The 25462-nt window shown below is 36.5% G+C and overlaps 1 protein-coding gene across 2 annotated transcripts; it reads left to right on the forward strand.

Annotated features, from left to right (window-relative positions):
• Window positions 1-247: 247 nt before the first annotated feature.
• LOC139977138 (phosphatidylglycerophosphatase and protein-tyrosine phosphatase 1-like) lies at window positions 248-16477 on the forward strand. 2 transcript variants are annotated; one of them, XM_071986248.1, is made up of 5 exons: window positions 248-480; window positions 3080-3236; window positions 9634-9714; window positions 10642-10830; window positions 12214-16477. In XM_071986248.1, exons 1-5 carry the CDS (start codon window positions 458-460, stop codon window positions 12388-12390), a joined length of 627 nt encoding a protein of 208 aa, XP_071842349.1. In that variant the 5' UTR covers window positions 248-457; the 3' UTR covers window positions 12391-16477. The 2 variants fall into 2 exon arrangements, with proteins under 2 accessions (XP_071842349.1, XP_071842348.1); XM_071986247.1 differs by lacking the exon at window positions 248-480 and adding an exon at window positions 488-698.
• Window positions 16478-25462: the final 8985 nt, after the last annotated feature.

Consider the following 25462-nt stretch of genomic DNA (forward strand, 5'->3'; position numbering starts at 1 on the left):
TCCTAGGCTGTATCTAGATATTTTCATATAACTCTCCTCCCCCATATTGCTTCCCCTGCCCACACTATTGATGATATAACACTTAAATGAAGTAACTTGTCGTGACACACCCACCACATATGCAACAAAATTGACACCATTCTGCAAGCAATCATGATTAATTACCGGGGAATCCTAAACGGAAGTGACGTAACAACTACTAATACACACGTCCTGCACCTGGGACCAATGCTATTGTTTTTCGCGGATTAGGCCTTTGCATAGTATGATCGTGGCACTGTTTTGGCTGACCAACTACCTCATGACAAACACTCCATGCAATTTCATCCTGCGAGACTAGGTATCAACGAACCGTTCCTTGAATCTATCCAACGCCTTTAATTTCAGCATTCTTTCTCTTTTAGAAAGAGCAGTGAAGCGTAAAGACACACAATCGCCTTGTTTGCACACTGCCATAATGCATATGCTAGATTCGTTGAGGTAAATAGTCTTTGCATTACCAGTCATCGAAGATATAACGTTAGGCTTACTGTGTATACTACGTGTATTTGAGTTTGAGGTACTAAGATCAAAGATTTCGCTTTGATGATTATTAAACTTATTCGATTAAGCAAGAGTTTACCAACGAAGGGTTTCATCGAGAGAAGTATATACTCATTCAGCCAAGAAGGAAAGGGAACTTTGGTCAATAGTTTTCGGTAATTCACAACTTGGGATAGCAAGAAGGCCTAGTACTACTAGTGTACTGTAACACCGTAACAGCCTAAGTCTATGTGCCAGGAATAGCCTAGTGGGATTTGATTCGGACCTAATCTACCTTAAGAAATTTATGCTAAGAGCTACTGTTAAGAAATCCATAGGATCAGAACTGGTGTAACTTGGTTGCTTATATTCTTACTTAGACTATTTTGCAGTAGCCTAGATGCATTTTAGGCCTAACTGAGGTTTGTCTCCTTGGGGAGTGCAAATTGAGTTCATCCAACATACTTTTCAAATTCTGGATGAAAAAATTTCGCAATATCCCATGTTTTACCAGACAGTTTGGCAATATTGTGCTGCGGTCTCCGTCCAGAAGTAGCCCATGTCACTAAGTTGTCATGTCATCTCTAAAAGTGTATTTAGCATGGTGGGCTCATAATTGAGGCACTTAAAAGGATTGTCTGGTGGCCCAAAGAAGTTAGCTTAAAAAATAGTAAATAATTTTCCAAACATGTTGTCAAAGTATGAGAACGCTAATGTTGCGTTTGACAGAGAAACGATTTTTTAATCGTTATGGATAGACATTTCAAATATGATTTGAACAGTACAATACGTGACGTCAGCTCTGCCATAGCAGATTGCGTCATAACCCACCCTCCGTACAGTACCTATACGGTAATCACAACAAAAACAGCGTTTGTATACAGATAAATTTCTTCCTTAATTTCCGGTGAAATTTCTTTAAAATTAGATATGTTTTCAAAAACTCCTTAAGCCGCCATGTACTTGATCGGTGGTTCCGTATTCTTTGTGTAACACAAGGTAAATTTTAACAGCAGACTCTGAGTTGTTCAGGCTATACATCGCGCTATCCAGCTCCAACGCGAAAAATGTTCGCATGTAGGCTATACTCAAACGTTGACAATCGGACAGTTCTGCGAAGCCTAAGCTTCTCAGTGCTACATTCTGCTCTGACAACGATTCGATCAATTTCTTCAATAATTTCCGGTGAAATTTCTTATAAATTAGATATGATTTAAAAAACTCCTTAAGCCGCCATATGTGTAGTAGATCGGTGGTTTTGTGGTCTTTGTGAAACACAAGATAAGTTTTAACAGCAGGCTCTTCGTTGTTTACACATCGCGGTATCCAGCTCCAGCGCGAAGAATGTTCGCGTGTATAGCCTACTGTAACGTTTACAATCGGACAGTTCTGCGATGACATCGATTCCGCCAAGTTTCATCTTTCGGTTTAACGAATACTTTACAAGTTTCCTTTTACTGTTAATTTGATCCGTGAATTTTATTTCAGCGATTTCGAAGAACAGTTAATGAACTGTGGTTTGAGTGTGAGTGTACTATGTGTAACGCTATACAAGTACACCAACTGAGCATCGTAGTATATACGTTCGCGAGTATGTACGTTATATATATGAGGCAATCCAATGTGCTTACACGTGAGTTTATTTGCTGCGGAATTGGGAGTGCTAACTTCAAGTCGCCTGTTTTGCCTATCTGCAACCACTACGTCAATCACCATATTGAAGCGTTCGAACAAACGGTACTTTTGGTGAGAAACTGGTGAATTTGAAAACCAGATTTCTACAAAAAGAAAACGTCGAATGGGGACAATTTTTACATGGTTAGAAAGAGAAAAATAATAACTACAAAGACAATGTATCAAAATCTTCCACCAGACAATTCCTTTAAGGATTTGATCAACCATATCTATCAAGGAAAATTCCAGATCACTCAACTATATGCGTTTTTCATATGTGTCATTCCTCAGAAATGTAATGATCTCAAAATAATTATTGTGCTGTACCTACTGTACAGTATGCAACTTACAATTGAGCAGAATTTGACCACAAGATGATGCTGTGTCAAGTTCTTTCATACCCTGAAATTGACACATTCGTCGATAAGCTGACTGTAAGTTTACATCCATTGACTCTGGATGCTGTTTGCTATGCTCTGAGCCTCTGAGCTCAGATAGGTCAGGTCCCAGAGAGAAGTGGTATCATGTTGAGGTTACTTTGGTTATTTTTAGGGAGTAAGATAATTTCCAAATGCCAGAAACATGTGCAAAACTGGGGGGAGTGTGTTTAAAAGCTTTAAAAAAAGAAACACAATTTGATCAGCAAATGTAACTGAAATGAATTCAAATTCATGAAATATGTAACTGCTTCGCTGCAAAAAGTTTAGGTTGCCTGCTGTATCGTTGCCAGTAATATTTGAAGGAGCGTCAATTATGAAGCCTTTACTATACTAGCAGTCTACAGTACAAGTAAAGAACATAATCCAATCAAAGTGTATCGTTACCAAAATGAACAGTCTTCAAGGGTTTGTGAGTGATTGCGCTTTATTTATTTTATTCACAGAAATACTTTCTTACCACTGTACTTCAAGATGGGTGGCTTCTATCCGTCACTCTTCTACAACGTGGTTATGAGTAAGGTCTCATCCAGGAACTGGTACGACAGGATGGACGAAAACATCATTGTCGGAGCAATGCCATTCAAAAGTGATGTAGAAAAGGTAAAACTCAGAACCAGATCTGTGAGAGACTTGAAAGAGAGTTGATAGAGCCCAGAACATGATGTACAATCATGAGATCACTCTGTTGATTTCTGTGCTAACTGGTAGATTTCTGCTCGGTCTAGATATAATTATATTAAATCATTTCAGATATTATAATTTTCTTGAAAACTAGTGATGTTGGTTTACTTTAGCTCTTTACCACCAGCAGCCTTACCCTACATGCCTGTAGTACCATCGTCAAGGTCTTGGGGAGTATTGGAAGTAATCTTAGAGAAAGATTGGCATGTTCTACAGTTAGTGGGATGAAGGTGGGGGGGGGGGGGGAGTGCAGAACCATCATATTAATGACAGTTTGTAGGAACATATATTGGCCAAGGATTAGACTCTTTGAAATTGTACTGCAGCTAGGGAAGGTACATGACACTTTGGGGGTAGGGGAAACAAAATCTGCACAGGATAAATATTTATTAGTTTCCACCTACTCCTCCCTCCTCACAGCCAGTGACAACATGACTTATTATTCCATATTATCCTTCAGTTATGTGTCGCTGATTTACAAAAGTAAAAACCACGTGCAAAATGTGAGAGGGAAATTTGTCAAGTTGGGGTCTTTTCCTTTGTTAAACTAGGTAGAAGGTGACCAGTCAAGCATGTGGAAAATTCTATACAAGTCAAGACAGAAAGATTCTATAAAACTGTGTTGTTTTGTTATGTACATTGATCTGTTCTGGCTACTGTATTTCATGGCGACATACCAGTGGATTTTGTGGTTTGCCAGTAGATAGAAAAAGACACTCGCAGTTTTCTTCCAGTAGACAAAGTTACTTCATCATAAACACATGGTGGGTCAGTTAACAATCGTCAGTCAAGGAATCCACATGATTTCCACACCTACTGTAAGGTACAGTAATGTATTACTGCTTATGATTAGCAAATAATACTGAAGTGCTTGAATGGACATGTTCACTATAAACTGTGTGCTGTTAATTCAGGAAAAAGGCAATGAGAAGTTGATTTTAGCCAGTAGATTATTTTAATCATTTTTTAGTTTTTAGCAATTAGCTAAATTTGTGAAATTCTAAGCCTGAAAAGTGAAACATATACTTTGACTGGAAAACAAACAGATTTATAATTTAGCGAAGTCCTTGTACTTCAAATGCTGTCTTCAGACAGAATTCTGAGTACTTGTGCCCTCAGACAGAATTTTAGTTTTAATAGTTTGACATACTTTGACAAACTAGGAAAGTTGGAATTTCTCTCCACAGTACTTTATCTTTTTGTAGTTGTTTAGGGTTTAAAGATAGTCAAAATTGAAATAATTATGATAAAGACATCAAATTTATGGTATGCACCTTTAAAAGGATAAACCAGTATTTAGTTAATCATGATGGCTCAACAGTGGAGGCGTAAATTTATGCTAATAATCATCCCATTGCTTTCTCCTGTATAAATGACTCATCCAAAGCATATTTTTTTTATTTCAGCTTTTGCAGTTAAACAAAAGAACAACCCTTGGCTTAGATTCAACACTAACTTTATTTGTCCTTGTTAAATTTGTACTACAATATACACAGAACACATGGTCTTTTAAGGTCATAAAAGTCTCCTTTTTTCTTCTCTTGTGACTTTTATGTTGCATCTGAGAAACTGGCCTTACGGTCTGTGTGCTACGTAGGCTTAGTAGTTCAGCCACTTTCATTTCAAGGTTCTAAATGTTCATTTCTCCAAAATAAAAAGTGGTACTGAAGTACTGCCTGGATTGTAGCAGTGATTTGTAAACGTCATTAAAATATGACAAATAATTTGGTACATAAAGTCACCCTTTTAATTCATACAACAAATAGTTGTCAACATTACGTGGAAGTAATGGCCAAATTATTTTGCATTATTGACTCACTATAAACACAATAAGCTGCAGACTTTACTCTTTGCACCCTTTAATACATAACATTACAGTTGTCAACATTACTTGGAAGTTATGACCCAAATTATTTCACATTGTTTACTCGTGTTAAACTCAGTAAGCTGTTACTATGTAAACAGTTTTTTACGACAGTCGCACCTTTTCAAATTTAATTTGAAATTTGCAAGGCCATACTATTTTTTTTATCCAGTGTGTTTGTTTCTAGGGCAGCAACAAGTATCAATTATAAATGATGTCACGTAACAGGAGTTGAACATAATTATGTACAGGCCCTAAATTTTATCATGCTTAAATGCTAAAATTCATTAAAATTTAATTATTTTCTTTTCATGGGTGGTGCTGACTTTTCGAATCAATCAATTAATAAATTTCACGTACTGTAACTGAATTAATCGATTAATGAATTTCACATACTGTAACATCACAGTACAAACAGACGCAAAAGCAGCTCTGCTGTTTGTTGGCAAGGTAACAGACAAAAACTTTATAGATAGGCAAAACAAAAATTGTACTCGTAAGCAAATCAAACTATACATGTTTGTCACAACAGATATATGTTTAAAATTGATGGCAGTCCGTTACGCTTTTCAAAACAGAACAATTCTTTTCAAAACAGAGAGATGTAAATTTATAGTAGACTTTTCCTGTCTTGCATGGAAAGTTTCAACGTGAAACTGCAACACTTTCCCTATTAATGGTTAGTGTACCGTTACAGTATCAACCCTCAACCGTTTAAATACAGTACTGTAGGTATACATGTAGGTACATGTAGGTATACATGTAGGTACATGTTTGTGTTCATGTATGTGTTCATGTAGGTACATATATGTTCATGTAGGTACATGCAGGTACATGTGTATTACGCAATAGGAGGCGGATTAACACCAACGAAGCAATGGTGGTTTTGCAAGCCGCCACCCGTTATTAAGAAAGGAGAAATAAGAAACCTTAAAAGAAGAAAAGAAGAAGTAAATGAACAACCAAAAGCTGAAAGAGAAAACAAGAAAAAAAAAAAAAAAAACTTTTGGATATTTTTTAACTAAATCAAGGTTTAATATACACTTCTGTAGTTAGTAACTGCATCTGCTTCTTGACAGTTTCTCTCAAAATTTCATTTTTTTTATAGATTTTTTTTTACTTTAATTGTACCTTATTTGAAATGGAATTTGACAAGGTCAGGTTAACGAACCTCTCCCTTATGGCATATGAGTTGAATAACAAACACACACAAAAAATTAATAAAAAACAACTCAAACAGTAATCTCATATTTATATTTCATAAAAACTTTGGCAAGCACTGCCACTCTGACATTGTTTGGCAAGCTGTAATGAAGTTTCTCTGCCCTAGATCAAACAATGTTTGCTCCCAGATCTGTGTACATTTATCAAACATCGTTCCATTTGCCTAATATGTATGCTCAATATTTTGCAATATATATTGATCTGCTAAGTCTGACAAGCTTCAGCTGACAACCATCAGCTCAATAATACAAAAAACTGGAGCAATCTTAGTTGAGAGTACAGTGCATATCACTTGTGTGCACAGCACCATGGGTGGCATTTTCATAACATAATGCTAATTTATCTTCTGAAAAATTATTATATATTGTTAGCTTGGTGTACGTGTGTATTGCCTAAATGTTAGGATACAAAAGTACTGTCTGTCTGGATTTACTACCAGGGTTGGCAAAATTGATAAATGGAGGGAAAGAAGTATGTTTGGGGGGGGGGGAAGGGGAGGGTTGGGGTTGCTCAGTGGGATAGGGTGTAATTCCTTTGCACAATTCTTTCATCCATGGAAATTTTGTATTTATGGCTGTACTCACAGGTGCAATGAAACCTTTTCGTTTACTGAGTGTGTGTTTGCATTAATTCTTCAGATCTATGAAAACTTGCATCTTTCTTATTTAAATGAAATCTCAATTCAATTATAATTGTCCTGTAACGCTTACCAATCCACCCCTCCCCTCCCTGATACACACACACTCTCCAGTAATGACGGCCTACACTCTCCATCCAAAAGCTTTGATGGAACTTTAATTTAGAACTTTCAAAAACAAGATGCTAATACTGTATGTTCGAAACATAGTATTTTAATGCTCTCGCCGCTCATTGTTCAACATTCTTCTGTTCATCTGGCAGTTTTGAGTTGCTCAATATGAAAAACTTGAGAAAGTTCAATCACAATGACCTTAATGTAAGTGTTAAATTAATATCTTTCACAATGACATTCAATGTATGTTTTAAATTAAAACCAGTTTTAAAGACTATAAGTTGAGTTATATTTGCTGTAAATAATTTTATAGGGTAAAATAAGTTCAAACTGTACAGTGCAGAGTTTATAGGTATCATAGAATAGTGAAAAACAATCCCTTGTTGAGGAAGTACAGTCCTTATTAGACACAGCTTGGTAACCCACAGTTAGTGCCTATGGGCAAAGGCCATTGAACAACTTTAATTGGAGTCTGCTCTAGATACATAAGACCTCCTTATTATTATTTTTATGATACACTATGTAAGAATTGGATTGAGCTGTATTAATAGAATCTGTATGCCTACTGCTATACAATTAAAAGTTTAGATGGTACAGTAAATAATATTATACAGTAGTTCAACAGTACTGATTGGGTTGAACCCAGCAAAGTACAACACAACAAAAGAATCTGAGGTGAAAAATCTACTTTTAATGGGCTCTCAGCCAATGTTTGTCTCAATGATTTGTTGGTGTGCATGAATCCGGCGGGTTTCGATTATATAAACACCTAGTTGTGAAGACTGGCGGATTGACAGGAACCGACCTTTGTGTACATTTGAGTGCAGAGTGTACAGAACCTAGTTATTTTGTGATGTTATATACCTACAGTGTATTTGGTGTTCATGTGCTCTTAAAGGGAAGTAGTCTTAACTCTGCTATATTCTAGAATGACTGCAAAATAGATATATACCAAAAACTAACACTTAATTAAACAATTTTTTGGGTACATTTCTGCTTTAACTATATATAGACAAACATGAATTTTAAATATATTAATAGCTCAGCATCTGAAAAAAATAAACAATTTTAAAACACAATTTTAAAATCTTTCTCAAAAGGACAGTGCCTAAAACATGTTTGAAGGCACACATTTCACTGCATGTGGAATTCACAAATTTTAGTCGGTTCAAATTTCAGGGATTGTTAATACCAATATAGGGCTTGATAGCTCAGTTGTCTGATATAGCACAGGATTGGTGACCTAAGGTCAGTGGTTGTTGAAATCCCATCATATCCATAAATTTCCTTCATTCTTTTCAAAATTATTTATTTGCTCAAGAGAACCACAGCAGTTCTATTCTTCTCTTTAGTGAAAGCCAAAACCACATCGACAGTAGCTGATAACAACTGTCTTCTCATATGCTGTGTCCTTTTGTACATATTTTTCCCTTCAATGCATGAAAGTCTCAAGTTAGTTCACAGCCTCTCCAAGAAAGCCAGTCCATTGTCCTTGTTATTCAAGTCTCGCTTCAAGGGTTTGATTCTTCGCACTTATTCATCCAAGACTTTTCCTCTTTTGTACCAAAGATATCATTAAACCATAACAGCGATTTGTTTACAAAGTATTGTGTTACTGTATACTATAGTGTGTACTTGTCTAGCCATTGTACTGTACTCTACTAGGCACTGCTGTGCTGGGTTTTGTCTGTACTTGACAGCAATGGAATAGTACTGTTTGTCAATTAAGCAGTGCTGTCTAACAGGGAGGTATTTAGTAAATCGATGAACTTGATAATTGCATAGTTTTAAACATTTTATTACCGCCCAGGGAAAGGGGTTGGGTAGTAGTAAAATTGTATCAGATCTGGATCAGAATGTTGAAGTTTAGCAGGATGGGACAGAGGCAGTATTATACAAAGGGTCAAGGTTGGGGTGGGGGGGGGTTGGTGGGGTCGGGGAGGAAAGGAAGACAAGAAAGATCTGAGAGAAACAATATCAAACTGGGAAGAGAATATGATGGAAAGAGATGTGAGGGTGGCCCTAGGGTAGCAGGATGGGACAGGCGCATTATCATCAAAGGATAAATGTGAGGGAGGGGGGGGTCGGGTTTTGGGAGAGCAAGAAGACAAACAAGATCTGAGAGAAGCAGTTGGCCAAAAGAGCATGAATGGAACAGATGGAGGCAGAAAGACTGGGGGGAAGGGGGGGGACCAAGACTGGGTATGTAGTACATAGCAGGATGAGATGGGAGAATTATAGGATACAAGTCACATTGGAATTCTTTGCCAAAGCGTTGAAAGGTCATCGGTATCAGCTCAAATTTCTACCGTTTCCAAAAGACAGAGGGCATTTTTTTTCCGTCACATCCGTTAATAACATTCATTATAGAAGGTTAACACTTTGCCTGCAAAATGCCTGTTTACTTCACTATTTCACTTTTTCAAATTCACAAATGTTTCTAAAATTTCTTTTTCTCCTTTTTCTCTTCTTTCCAGCTCATGAAGGACGAGAATGTGAAAGCAGTCATTTCCTTGTGCGAAGGACACGAACACAAAAGATTTGTCGCCAGGAAAGAGGTAATTAATACGAAGAATCAGCCAGATAAACCCCTCTACTTTACTCCCTGCTTCCCTGCTGTAACCCCACACCGACCTACCCACCCACCAGCCACCTCTGTCCCTCTTCTCCCTCTCCCAAAATTATGCCCACTTCTCCTGACAACATACCCAGTTTTTCAGTTGATATTTCCTAAAATCACAATTACTGTCGCATCAATTGGTTATTAGTATGTCTGCACAGGTGATTATGGAAGTCCTGTGTTAGTTATGTGATGTAAACACAGACCTGCATAGACTGTTGACATTATCAATGATCTAGTTTTGATCATGCTGTTTCCAAAGTCTTATTCCTGTCTTTGTTATTGGGATAATGCTGGCGTCGACTACTGACATTATCAATGATTTATTTTTGATCAGGCTTGTTTCCAAAGACTCATTCCTATCCTTAGGCTTGTAATATATAAGGTTTCTTCATAGGACTGGGATAATGCAGGCGTCGACTACTGACATTATCAATGATCTAGTTTTAATGATGGTTGTTTTGTTTTTTTGTAGGACTGGGATAATGCAGGCATTGACTACTGACATTATCAATGATCTAGTTTTAATGATGGTTGTTTTGTTTTTTTGTAGGACTGGGATAATGCAGGCATTGACTACTGACATTATCAATGATCTAGTTTTAATGATGCTTGTTTTGTTTCTTTGTAGGACTGGGATAATGCAGGCGTGGACTACTGACATTATCAATGATCTAGTTTTAATGAGGCTTGTTTTGTTTCTTTGTAGGACTGGGATAATGCAGGCATTGACTACTGACATTATCAATGATCTACTTTTAATGATGCTTGTATTGTTTCTTTGTAGGACTGGGATAATGCAAGCGTTGACTACTGACATTATCAATGATCTAGTTTTAATGATGCTTGTTTTGTTTCTTTGTAGGACTGGGATAATGCAGGCGTCGACTACCTCAGTCTCCCCACAGTAGATTACTCGTCTCCGTCAATGGAGAACATAGACACCGGTATAGAGTTTATGAAGAAGCACGCAGAACAAGACAGCACAGTCTACGTACACTGCAAGGCCGGAAGGACAAGAAGTGTCACGTTAGTTGGATGCTACCTCATTCAGGTATCTGGATCACTCAAGTATAGTACACTATAAGGGTGAAGTCGGTAGTTTATATACATCTATATATTATCCAAGGGGAAGGGATTCCTATTCTGCCAAGTATAGTAGATTGTAAGGTTGAAGTCAGTAGTATATACATCTATATTATACAAGGGGAATGGATTCCCCCTCTGCTATGAGTCTTCTCCAGGCTGAAAGCTTTTTCTATTAAATTTATAGTACTTTTCTCTTGTAAAACATAAAAACCAGATGCAATGTGTGGGTTAACAAGCTAAAATTTCTCTTAACGGTCAAAAATCGTTGGCAACAAAGCCTCCAGCCTATATTTTTTTGGTCAAGCTTGTCAATCCTCTCTTTTTTCAAATTTTTTATTAATGCGTTGAACATGACTGTAGATTTTGTGAAAAGTTGAATAACTGAGATGGTTAAAGAAAAAGGGATAATATTATTTATTTTTAAATTAATAAATGTTCCCTCTGAGTACCATTTCAATATATATATACATGTTATGTAGCTGTATACATCTTATTTACACCATGCCATTAGCTATGGTTGTCCCTTTCTTGAATTGTTCGGCACTGTTTGATGTGTTGATGCTGGGTGCTAATTTTTTAAGTTCGATGTCAGCAAGTCCATTGTTGATTTGAGCAAGTCTAGAGCATGTCTAGTTTGAGCTAATAGCAACTCAGGACCACCAAGTGAGGACATCTTAGACAGTACTAGCAGTGGAGTACAAGATGTTAACTTAAAAATATTAACCCAACCAGTACAGGATTACCCAATAGGCATGTGACCCAAGTGCCAATGGGTCCCCGGAGCCCCCCCCATCCCCCTCCCAAATGCTACCGTCTTTAACAACCTTGTTTGCAGACATAATTGAATTGAGCATTGACAGCAAATGTATGCATTTGAACTTTTATCTGTTAGTCATGCAACCATTCCAGTTTAAAAGTATGCTGTATTGGCCCCAAATATGCCAGATTTTCAAATATGGTCACCTTTGGTCAAAATTTTTAAACTATTTCTGTTATCACCCTGGAGGAAATTTCCCCCACTAGGACATTCAAACATCTTGTGGGTTCATTTAGAACATCTGAGAATAATTTGGATAGTAAAGACCTCCAGGAAAGTACTTTTTGAAAACTAGCAATTATTGCATGCTATAATCTGGGTCCTATACAGATAACCTTTAAGACCAGGAATTGACCCGAATGGCCTGGGTTTTTAGCACTTTTTTTCCCGTCAGTTTCTTGCAAAAACCCACCTGGATTATTTCTTCCTTAGATATCATTCATATCTATTCAAATATTTCAATATTTATTCCCATCCGTGATTACAATCTACGACCAGTAAGCAATCCTTCTGTTTCGTTTCTTGTTTTAGAAGAGGAAGTGGACGCCTTCCAACTCTAAAAATTTTCTCGAGGACAAGAGGCCCCACGTGGTTCTGCAGGACCTGCATTTCCGAGCGATGTACCGATACTACGACAAGAATATACTCAAGGCAAAGAGAGAGAAGGGGAAAGAGGGCAGCAATGAAGATCTCAATGCATCCCAGTAAAAAGGTCAAAGGTTAGGAAACCTCTCCTGGTGACCTTTAAACCATGTCACTTATCTATTAGAGCCGTTCCCTTTGCGAAGTGTATTCAGAAAAAAAACGAATCGCGTGTAAGGAAAACGTGTCGGTTCATTCGGTCTCTTTATATATTGTAATATTTATAGGCACTCAATATCAAAGGTTTATTTAGACCTTTGGTGGTTATAAAAACTAAGAGAAAACTAATGCACAGCTGAATAGTTGAAGCGTTTAGTGTGGTTGTGGTCACTTGATGTCACAAATCCATACCCCTCTGCTGCCCCCCTCTGCTCTCCCCCATCTGCTCTCCTTCCCTTATTCCTTAGAGACCCCAAGTTGCGAAGAATCGTCTGAGATAGTTGTGGCAAAAGAATCGTCTGAGATAGTTGTGGCTTGTTAAATTGTAAAGGTCTAAAAATCAAACATTAGGTACTCCCTGGTGGACTGATACAAACGGCAAAATTTACTGATTTATGTCGCAATTTTATTGCACATTGACTGAAAGTTAGTCAACAACAGCACACACACACTCACTTATCAAAACTTGGGAAAGTAAACCATTAGCTGGCAGGCAGGGAGGAAGTTCTCTGTTAGATACTGCCAGTAACATTGTTGAATATGTTTTTGGAATCCCCAGAAGTCTTTTATTTTCCTCAAGATTCTCTTCTCTGCTTTTGTGGCCTTGCTTGTCAAGAGCTTTGTGCTTAAACTAGAAATTCCAGCCATTTAGATGGACATCCCACAGCTAATATTAAAAATCAGAAAAATGTCTCAGTAGGTGAAAGTGTTATTGAAAAGCAACCTGCACAAAAAGCAACAGCTGGTTGAAGTGGCCTGTAGTTTATCATGAGTTGATTATCATTTGCCTAAAAAAAACTTTTAATAATAGTTCAACACATGTACAATTTTGTTGAACCTCTAGAGCTACGATTTCTTATCATATCTCTTTGCTGCCTTTATGTCTGTATTACATCAAACCCTGAGCATCTTTCAAATTGGGAAAATTCTATTCCAAGAGTCGACGAAAAAATCCTACGTCGTCCTTCATCTTCTCTTTAAACTTTCATCATTTGTATAAAGAATGTAATAAATTTTGTTGCATGTTATTGTAATATAGTTTCTGGAACAGACAGGGTTACTTACATTCAAGAGGCTGAGGTTTATGTGGCATATGTAAAGATAGAGAGAGGCAAACGAAAGGTGGGGAGGGGGAGGGGGAAAGAAAATACCTTTCGGTAAAAGGAAGCAACTGAATTTAGGGAGAAAGGAGAGAGAGGGTCTTAGAGGGAAGACATGTTTCAATTAGTTGTTTTTTTTTTTTTCTTTTTCTCGTCATTCACAGAGTGACAATCGAACAGTACTTTAAAGTCATTGTCAAACATCTTTTTATCCACTTTGCACCTTCAGAATAAAAATTTGAAAATTTACTTTCATTGCACTGAAATCCCATATATACTGTAAGAAGAGTTCAGCTGGGGTTCATATCAGCCTGACCTTGTCCAATCTTTGTTTCTAAAATATTTAAATACTAAAACCTCGACTTTTCTTGAAATTGCCAGACAAATGTTGCTGTCAGCGAGTGGGTTTTGTTCTATTCTGAGAAAAAAAACCTTTGTGCAAAAAGAAGAAGAAAAAAATGCTGCTAAATAACAAACAGAGCGATTATTCACACTCTAAGGCAAACAATCATTTCCTTTGGTGAAGACACTCAAGGAGGGTGGGTGGGTGGGTGGGTGGGTTGGTTGGGTGGGTGGGTGGGTGGGTGTTGTGAGGCTGACCAACACAAGGATCTTCAAAGGGTATACTTCCAGGTCCAGGTGTGGTCCTATTTGCGGTAAATTGGCAGCGAAGAGCATAACAGCTCCTGTAAGAGGAGGTATTATTATCTTTTGGGTAGTTTTTAATGTTTATTTCACAATTTTTCTTAATTTCCGTAGACAGATTAACCATGACTCTATACATCGCTATTGTTATCTTCTCTTGTCTGTTTTCTACATATATATGTTTAGATATAAAACTATTAATCAGCAATTGCCTCATTATTAATTAGTTTCCTTGCGATTATTATAGCTATCTTTTTCATTTCTCTTTCTTTTTGTTTGGTTGAGAGAAAAACTTAAACTTGCCTTTATAATTAATTATGGCTAATTAATTGTTGAAGTTGTTCCCATGGAAATACAGTGTATCTGTCTGTGTGGTGTCTCTTTCTAAGTAAGATAGGGGGTGCAGTGGATGGTTGCAAAAATAAGAGCAATGGAGAGGAATTGCCTCAGGGGAATATTATGCCTATGTGGAACCTTTTTATGTTGTCTTTGAAGGTTGAAGGGAAATTGCTCTCAATTGTAACGAAACACGAAATAGAAACAAATAAAGCACAAATGTTAAAATTATAAGAAATAGAGAAAAATTCTGTAATGATATAATCAGACAAACACAATTGTAACATTGTAATAAGCATCCTAAGTTTTTGTTTAGGAAAAACAAACCGAAAGTCATATTCTCTATCATTCAAAGGATCAATTCACTGAAGTCATTTTGTCCCTCTGTCGAACTTGAGAAGATATCAATTTGTAACTGGTGGGGGGTAGGGAGTTAGAGGAGGTGTACCTAAATTGGTAATTAGTTTGTACTTAAGTTGTTTATCAAATGCCTTTCTAACACATCTTGATAATATATCCCACACCAAACCAACCATTGGATGCCTTAAAAATTAATTTTAGAATATTAAGTAAAAAAAAGTAGATTTATTATTACTGTTACCAACCTTGTATTTGCTAATTTATGTATATTTTTGGCCCAATTTTTTTCCAATTGTATTATTATATTCAGTTGTTCTGATACATATAGTTATTAAAACTGTAGTTATTATACATTTAATTATTTAAACTGTTTTTGTACTTTAGTAACGTGCATGTTGTTTACAAAAACTTTGATGTGGAGGGTGCTGCTATGTGGGAAAGAAAATAAGGTCACCATTTTGAGTTCCTTATTTCGAGTTCCAAAGAATGCTCTTTTTTCAAATTTGTAACTTAAAACCTTCTCTTTTTCTTTGGTTGTCTGTGGCAACCATAGAAATATGCTTTCTCGTACATCGACAAGAAATAATGTTTTTGTAGTCAAATGTAATTAATTTAACACTTATTTCACAGCTGCATTGGGTGTGTGGATATTATATCATCAAAAAGCATCAACTCATCTAGAGGCTAGTATCGGTGTTAATCGAAGCTTACGAGGCCAGTGTCGGTTAAACCAAGCTTACGGGGCCAGTGTCGGTTAAGCCAAGCTTACAAGGCCAGTGTCGGTTAAACCAAGCTTACAAGGATAGTGTCGATTAAACCAAGCTTACAGTATGAGGCTAGTATCGGTTATTCAAAGCTTACATGCTTAATGCCGGTTAATCAAAGGTTATGAAAATAGTGCTGATTAATCGAAGCTTACTACTAGGCTAGTGTCGGTTAATTGAAGCTTACAAGGCTAGTATTAGTTAATCAAAGCTTACAGGGTTAATGCCGATTAATCAAAGCTGGTTCATCGAAAATTACGGTATGAGAGTAGTGCTGGTTAATCGAAGCTTACACTACTAGGCTAGTGTCGGTTAATTGAAAGCTTACGAGTATAGTGTCTGTTAATCGAAACTTTCGAACATAGTGTCGGTTAATCAAAGCTTACGAGGATAGTGTTGGTTAATCAAAGCTCACAAGGATAGTTTCGTTTAATCGAAGCTTACGAGGATAGAGTCGGCTAATCAAAGCTTACGAGAATAGTGGCTGGTTAATCAAGTCTCAGACAGCCAATTACTTTCTTTGAATCATGTGAGAAGATAAATCCTATAGTTTACTCAACATTTTTTCTTTTGGGTGAAATTAAACCATCGTTATTTTACATTATTAATTTGAAATTCCTAATCGAAGCAAAAATTGGTGAATGTATTTCTTTTACCTTTTTTTTCTTACCAACTCTGCCACGTTCATCATAGGTAAACTGCTAAATGTGTATATATAGGCTTAAATATAGATTTCGTGTAAACCTTTTGGATATAAGGGATATTAATAAACAATTTCAACGAAGTTTACATGGTGTTTTTGTTTGGCTGTTGTTGTTGTTTTGTGGGGTGTTTATGGGTGGTTGGGGAGGTGGGGGGATATCCGCGTTGTTTACATCTTCAACAGAAAACAAAAGAGCTCATTTATAGCTGCGATTTGGCTTTCGGGTGACCATAGTAACTGAGCTATATACTCAGTCAATAGTTGGTGACGATCCAATAGCCATAATGGCCAAGGGCGTAGGAACCGGGGGGGCTGGGGGGCGCCAACCCCCCCAGTGAAAAATGTGGAGGGGCGGATGTATCATTCCGCTCCCCCGCTTCGCAAGTCAGAAAACCCCTTTTTCATTTCCAAATGAGAAAAAAAATCTCATTTGGAGCACCAAATTGCATCTAAGGCCAGGTGAAAATACAAAATTAAGTTTACAAAATGGAGTCGGTGTTGAAGTGTGCTATATTGCACCAAATTGCATCTGAGGCTATCTGGAAATGCAAAAAATTCCAAAGGGGAGGGGGACACCCCCTCCCCTTAGACCCCTCCCCCAGGCCGGCCATAAGTCTTCAGCCCCCCACTCAAAAGTACCTTCCTACGCCACTGATAATGGCTATAATAAAGGAATGACCACTAACAATTGGATTGGTCAGTTGATAATGCAATAGGACCTGTAATCACATTTTTGCCAAATGAAATGTGTCTGCCCATTTTCGAAACCTAAGCATGGTCACTAAACAAGCACTAAAACTGTAGTATGGCTGATATCATGGGTCCCTTCCTACATATGATAAACTCTCCGTTATGAATGATATCGCGTTATTAATTCAAAAACTTCAAAAGTATTCGCAATGAACATGGGTGTAGCCAAGTGAGAGAAGGGGTGAGAAGGGGACATGTCCACCGCCCCCACCCCACCCCCACCCCCGTCGGGGATGTGTCTATCTGCATAATTAAAACAGCACAATCGTAGTGTTTTCTGGTAAAAATTACGAGCATTACACTTCGTGTTGAGTCGTTCAGGTATTACACGTGATCTGAAAATATACATAGAACCGAAGACCCTGGAACTGAAACCAAGCATCGGATCCACTCTCAACCTCAGTCCCCTTGCATCGACTCTGGTGTTTTGTCAGGTATGTATCCCCTAGAATGGAAGCTGGAACATTATGCTACACATACTTTTAAGGAAAGTCGCCCAGGAAAGAACCTGGACACGAAAAACCAAACAGCGAACAGACTGATCCGTTCTCAACCCCAGTCCCCTTGCATCGGGACTATGACTGTGTGATCATCGTCAGGTGTGTATCATGGGTTCAAGGGGTAGGAAGCTTCCAAAAAGTGTGTGTGGGGGGGGGGGTAAAACACCAGAGAGGCACTTTCTCATTCCACTACCCCCACTCATGCTATAAACCGATACACACCGGCCATATCACTTAAATATATATGATGTGTTAGTATGCTATCAATACTATTTATTGAGATTGTTTATTGTTAACCGTGCTACAAAAAGATATGGGATGCCATTTTAAAAATAGCATGTACAGACTCAAGTAAATAAGGCTGAGAATGAGACACACATAAGTACACACTAAGAAACACGGTTAGTACATAAAGGTTATTTCAAATTATGAGGAAGTTCACTTTGCACAATTTTTGGTGGAATGTTACAATTCTAAAATAACGTTCATTTAGAAATCGGTAGGTCTGCAGGCATCGAGTTACTTTAGCTCTCATGAGAGAGGGGGGTAGGGGGGGGGGTAGTATTACAACAAAATGTATGTTTCAGAGCACGGCTGTATTAGTGTAAAGCAATTGGTGTTAACGAATCAAGACATGTTTGGGGAAAGGAAGGGTGGGCAATCTGCACATTGTCTAGTGTTTTTGAGTGTTTTATTTTTAATTACTTAAGATCAGATAATTATCTACAATACATTGTAAAGCTTATTAATCGATAACCATGCGTATAGTTTGTTTTTCTACTCATTGCTAACTTCTTTGTTCTACTGAGTAATAGCAACCCCTCCACTTTCATGATTGTACATCGCCATCAGAATAAACAGGATAAGGCATTCTTTGACTGTCACCATTATTGAAATATCCCGTCTCATTAAGAAAGTAACATCATGTTGAAGATATTGAAAAACGAAACAAAGATTTATTGAAAGGAATTATCCGATTAGTTAGTACAATATATTAGTAATGTGATATCCGTAGTGCCGTGCAATATTATCTGAACATTTTCACTTCGATAGAAAATAAAAACAATTAACAATAATGACAAAACAGAAACAACAATACGATTTATATATTTTTTCTCTCAGATATATTGATATACACGAGAATATTCACATGCGAGATGAATTACCAGTTCTTCGAAATAAACTCGATATTTCCGATATCCCATATACAATCAATAATTTATCCCACATCTTGAATTAAAGTTATAAATTTTTTCAATGAAACCGTTTTTAACGTTTCAATGATCTCCGTTTGCCCTCATTGTTTTATGTCAGCCAATTTGTACAAATAACAACATTTCCCTCCCGAAAACCAAGTTGGAAATTTATTTTCTTAAGCGAACGTAGATTACGGTACCAGTGGTGAATAGGCTGGTATGAATAACAAAACAGCAAGAATACAATAATATTAAGTCCACATTGTAACAGCTGGGTAGAATTATTAATTTGTCGAAACTCTTAAGACGTAAATTTGTTCATCCCTCGACACAAAATTGCTTGTTGAAAAACTGAAGAACAAGTAAATTTATGGATTGTCGAGTTCCGGTTAAAATGGTCGATTCCGTTGCGGTTTCAGTTGTATTGACATCTTATATACCAATGTTTGCAGCGTCTGAAAGATGGAGAAAAAATAATATCAGCATAAATTTATATCAAACTTGGTTTTATGCCTGTTTTGCACAGTTCAAAGATAATAATAACATTCTACCCAAACGAAGAAAAATTATAAAAGGGTATCATTATGATTTGCAAATTATTAAGTCCAAAGGAAAAATTTATTGTTGGGCTATAATGGAAAAAATGAGATATACTGAGCATCTTGGTGAAATTTGTGCGCAATTCCTATATTGCGTTTTAAAGATAAGGAAAATTTAAGTTGTCACAGTTTGTACTATGAACTTGAGTCAAACAACTCTGATGTCATAGTTATTTGCAGCAAAATGTTTTAGTTTTCTTGATGTTTTACATTTTGTTCTTGTCACATTGGATTGGATAGGGTTCCAACGTTAGGGCATTCGAAGCTATCCGCAATACACCCCCCCCCCCCCACCTAATGACTTTATTGTATTTAAATGGTAATGCATTCCAACTTTAAAGAAGAAATTTGGATGAAGAGATTTCTCAGTGTGCAGCTATATATGACATCACACCTGTTTGCTTCAAGTTCACTTATGGTACAAGAAATGCCAATTTCAAATATATTTTATCACAAAAACGATACAAAAGAACTGAATGCACATTTCACCGTTGTATTTAAAATATATTCCTCTTTCTTTAGCAAAAAGCAACAACAAACAAAACAAATACATACATACATACACACACACATACACACACACAAATCATACAGTTAAAATCGTATCGATATAGTACTATTGTCATATACTAGTCCAGCAGATTTACGCCAAGCGGTTGAGCGGGGAGAAGCTCTGGGCCGCGAAAAAAAGTTTTTATTTCTTAAAATTGTTATTTTCTATAGTGTGGAAACTATAAGCATTCGACCTTAAAGTGTGGGGTAAACAAAGAGAGATTTTCAGATCAGAGTGACATTATGACGTCACAGATTAACCAAAATGACAGCTCCCAAACACGACGTTTACACAAAGCTATCTCCCAAAATGTGAAATATTTTTCTTAGCTGTCTGGGCCAGTTTTTCTTCATAGAGACCTCTGTCATATGAACTAACGATGGTGGATGGTTCTGTGTTCACATTTAATACTTGGCATCTGCTCCTCAAAATAAATTGATACGCGGCTGATGCCATCACTTGTTAGTTTCAACCCGATTCTCATAGAAAATTGTTCTGATTTTAAGCCGTTATTCAGTTATTACTAGGCTATATTAAACATCTTAAAGTTCTCTTTTCTTTTCTTCTCTTTTCTGCGCAAATTATGCGTATTATCATAACACGAATACCTCAACAGGAATGTTAAGCCTCAGAAATCGAGCAATAAAAACCTGGAATTCTATTGCTGACATTATTAAAAATAAATTATCCTGTAGAATATTTAGGAAATGTTATATTAAAGAAATAATTGCATCATATTAATTAAAATATCATATAATTGATTTATTGTCGAAACGTTTAATTTGGTTTTTAATTTTTTCTTCTCTTTTCTTTCCTCAGGGAGTCTTCTACATTGTTAAGCTATTGTATGCTTTATAGAAGACTTCTTTTCACATTGTATATTTGCACGTGAAAAAAACAAAATAAATCAAATCAAATCAAATCAAATCTTTCAGAATAAACAAACCGTAGCTTTCTATATTACGAGTCGTTTGCCAGCTTTCAGAAGAAACCAAAACACACACAATTATAACCTCCTGTTACCAGTCGTTTGTTATATTCTCTGACTTCTCCTTATATGTCTAATACTAGCTTTTCAGTTCTTACTGTAACAGTTGTAACATGTGTTACCATGGTCATTCCTCAACCAAGTAATAACTTATAAACGGTTGAAAACCATTCATAACCAGTTTCAACTGATAAACTATGAGAAAACAATTCTGGTTTTCCTGCAAAAGAAGTATCCTTTTGGGGTTTAAAGTCTTTAATATATACGGGTTGAACTCACTCTGCTGTTGGCACACTGCTATTTGTACCACCTTAGTTCCCCGCATCCAGCACTGGCATCTTTCGTGTCCGGGACAAGCTGTCAAAGAAGAGATACAATAGGTGGAAAAAATTTATACGATTTAAAATAGCAGAATGTATTACGTCATTATGACGGAACCAGACCTTTAATTCGTACTCCCGTTCATGTTTGTGCTCCAATGCCAATTCCACATCATTGGTTTTATTACAATCATGGTTAGTAGGCCTAAATGAAACTTTACAAGTCAAAATAACTAACAGGAAGTTGCATATCTCGTCACATCTCATCTCATCGCTACATAGCAATGTTTCAATCCACAACCCTCATTCACGAATCCATCACAAAGCTAACTTTGTCCTTTTACTACTTGAGTTTTGCTCTAGGTCGCCATTGTAAGTAAGTATGTATGCACAGTGTAATCAAGTCACTTTGTACTTCAGTCGAGGTTTGACCTGTGACCTTTCATTCTGAAGGTTTTCAAAGGCATACCGAAGGTCCATACCACGTGACAAATTTCCTACCAAACTTGAAGAAATCCTTTCATTTACAAAAAACAGCAAAGCGATCAGCCAAAGCAAACGAATACAATCGCGTACGCACGCTATGTAATTTACTTCATCATTAAGTGTACACCAGAGAGAGAGAGAGAGAAAGAGGGGGAGGGGTGGAGGGAGGAGGGAGGGAGGGGTGGAGGGAGGGAGGGGAGGGTTCGAGGCCCGAATTGTCTCTCGCCGTCTCTGCTATTCAATACTCTTCTTCAATAATAATGCACGTCATTGCGCCTGTCATGTGACTAATACTGATTTGGAAAAGTGTCTGGGTGACGATATGTGGAGAATTGAATAATCATATTCATTAACTACCACCTTTTTATCTCTCCTCTTTACCATGTACTGAATTGGTGAAAACAATAATCTTATTTTGTTGAATAATGATCCTCTAACATCTGGTACTCATCACAACTGATTTAATTGGAATAGTCATTCTAAGAAAACAAACAAAAACACAGTAGGGTAGTTCTTCACACGAAACACAACACTCAACATAAGTAGAAGAAGGTTACGCACTGAAATGTGTCATTCACGATTCATTTAAAACTTGTGAAAGGCAAATTGTTTTGAACGTCTTTCAAGGATAATGTGTCGTTTATATGAAGTTTAAAGAACAAGTTTTGGCTGATTTATTTGGCTTTATCAAAAAAGAAACCTGGAAAAATGTTAGGATTTAAACCCTTCTCTCATTACTTATTCCGGCTATTGGTGTGTACCCGAAATGTGGATACAACTGAAAGCTTACTTAAAGCTTTCAAATTCTGCAGATGCAACGTTTCATTAAATTACAATGCTTGCGTGTTTCAGTTTTTCACATTCTTTTTTGTTGTTGCTCTGATGAAGTTAAATTAATTGTAACTTCAAGGCAAGAAAGAAAATCACTTAATTGCAATGAAAATGTCTCACTCCGCAGATTCTAAGAGGGATTTTTTTAATCAGAAATTATAAAACGTTCACCCAAACTGAAAAACAAATCTTATCTTTTGCACTTATAAAACATGAAATAATGGAATGAACGTTGTACACTCTCTGGGGTACAATTATGTATTTTGAAACAGACAACTTTCGACGATATAGGCCTATATATTATTTTAGGCATGACACTTCTTACCTTTAAGCTTCATTTTTTTGCTTTTGCCTCTTTTCTCCATATAATTTTCGATCTCCGTAAAGAAGTCGTCATCATCGTCATCTTCGTAGGTCGCTGTGACGACAGCGATCGTCACGGCAAACGCGAGAAGAAGGTAAATCATCTTGGACTGCATGATGCTAATATTAAAAGTGAGAAGGAATAGAGAAAAGACATTTAAACCCAAACCAGTTCAACGAAGGCAACAATTTCAACAGTATGATTATTTCGAAACAGAGGGCGTCGAAGAACCCGGTTAGGCCAATGAGACTGTTATGTCCCCTGGAGACCTTTTTGTAGTCTTCATAACTTTATGTTATATTCATGGATGTTTGAATATTTTTAAGTCCTTGGCCACACCCAGTCCTTCAAACTGTCCCGACCCCACCCCCCCCCCCACCCCACCGGGATGTGTCAAGCAAGTATTGAGAAAACCCCTAACATAATGAATTGAAATTACAAGTTAACGTGTTTTAATATTTTGATTCTGCAAGTTCTCGAAAGGATAACATCAATTCTTAAGATAATTCTTGTCAACAGTTTTCAAAGAATCGTTATTGAAATTTAAAAACAAATTTGATTTCAAATGATATACTAACTACAAAAACATGAAAAGCATTTTGACATTTGAAATATTAATTTTGAATTGCCTATACCAATTGTAAGACAATTATTAGACTAATTTAGGCCGGTAAATTCATAGGATAGTTACAGTGTTTTGCTTATTTAAAGTTTTGTTGATTTGAAACTTGGTAAAATCCCAACCTTTAAATATAAAATATCACTATTATGTACATGCATGTAGGGCGTACAGCTAGAATTCTGTCTTTTTTTAAAAACTTCTTTTCAATACTTTTCTTGGGGTGTGGGGGGGGGGCATTATCTATTTTCTATACGAAAAAACAATCTTTTCTGAATAGTTTAAGCTCAGGGCGTGAAGGAGTGAATAACCTCCCCCCCCCCCCCCCACCAACGTTGCTCCTCGACACTGTACCACTGGTGTCCGTTCCGTATTTTCTTGCTCAAAGATTTAACAAAATATTCGTTGCGAATAATTAACGTTTCACTATGAGTTATGTACTAACAATTTTCGTTTGTTCACATGGGTCACATTATTATTAAATGAAGATCATTTCTGCCAAGTTTAAACTGACTATAAATATGAAGCAATAACAACATTTCTAATTTAAAAAGTGCAGATCTTACCGCACACTGACGTCCGTCAATCTCCCACCCCCCCCCTCCCCTCAATTGCTTATCTCCCAGTTTCCGTAGAATGTCACATATTATAACCGTATCAATATAAAACTTTGTTACTTATAAAACTTCATCACCTGTATTATATAACATGCATGGATCATGAAGCGAACCACAAAATCCTCAGCAATTCGTTAACATTCATTTCTTATTTATGGAAAATGTTATAAAGCGCCCCCAGATAATTAGCTTAAGATTTTTTTTAATGTAGTGTATGGTTATAGAACGTGGAACAGTGAGAAGTTTTACTGGTATGGTAGAAGTTTCAAATTATCGTTTAAATTTAGAATTTGAAAAAGTTTGTTTGAAATATTTCATATTATGTTCATCCCTTTATCCATATATACGCAACACGAATATTATTTGTTAATTTTTCCATCCCACTCAGAATCCCCTTTTGCCGCGCCTCCCTCTAGAAAGTGGGCGGGAATTAAGAACGGAACGACAAATCAAATTTAAGAAGATTAGTTTATTGTTGAAAGTCTTTAACCGTACCCCCCCCCAAAAAAATAATAATAATAATAATAATTTGAGTTAAAAATATTTTGCATGAATTAGGTTTCAATTAAATAACAAATGTTGTGACGTGATGGTTATTTAATTCAACGACTGATTTAATTCCAGATCTGTGTTAAATTCGCAAAAAAAATATGATTCTTTGTAGATGTCTGGAATTAGATTTAAAATCATTCTGTAATTCTTTAAATGTATTCTTTATTATCTTAATTTGTTCAAAGCTCTCTTTAAAATATACATGGAAGCTAATAAATCTTTTTGGAAAAAAACAATATATATATTCAACGACAAGGACTGATTTTCCCCAAAAAATAAAAAAAAAATCATAAAAAAAAAAAAATTCCAGTATGCCACATTACTAAAATTATAAAGTTACTTTTCGAAAATTCCGGGCTACGTTTTTCAATTTATATTTTACTGTTTTTAAATGGAAGATTCAAACAACGAAATTAGAGTATTTGGCAACCCAACCTATGACGCCACTGGCCCAGCGGTGCACCAGTTCCAAACCGATATGGCGAAGGTTCAACCCGCCGCCCCTGGTTGATTCGAATATTATGAAAGTGTCTTAATGAAGAAATTTTGTAAAACAGAATGAAACCATTGTTTACTCGTCATAAATTACAATCAAAGTATGAAAACAATTATTGCTTTCTCTGATAAAATTACCGAATCTGTTATATACACTGCACCAAAATAAAATAAAAATATCAACCGGCGTATGGTTCTCTG

This window comes from Apostichopus japonicus, chromosome 12, assembly GCF_037975245.1.
Source record: "Apostichopus japonicus isolate 1M-3 chromosome 12, ASM3797524v1, whole genome shotgun sequence".
NCBI classification, from domain to species: domain Eukaryota; kingdom Metazoa; phylum Echinodermata; class Holothuroidea; order Aspidochirotida; family Stichopodidae; genus Apostichopus; species Apostichopus japonicus.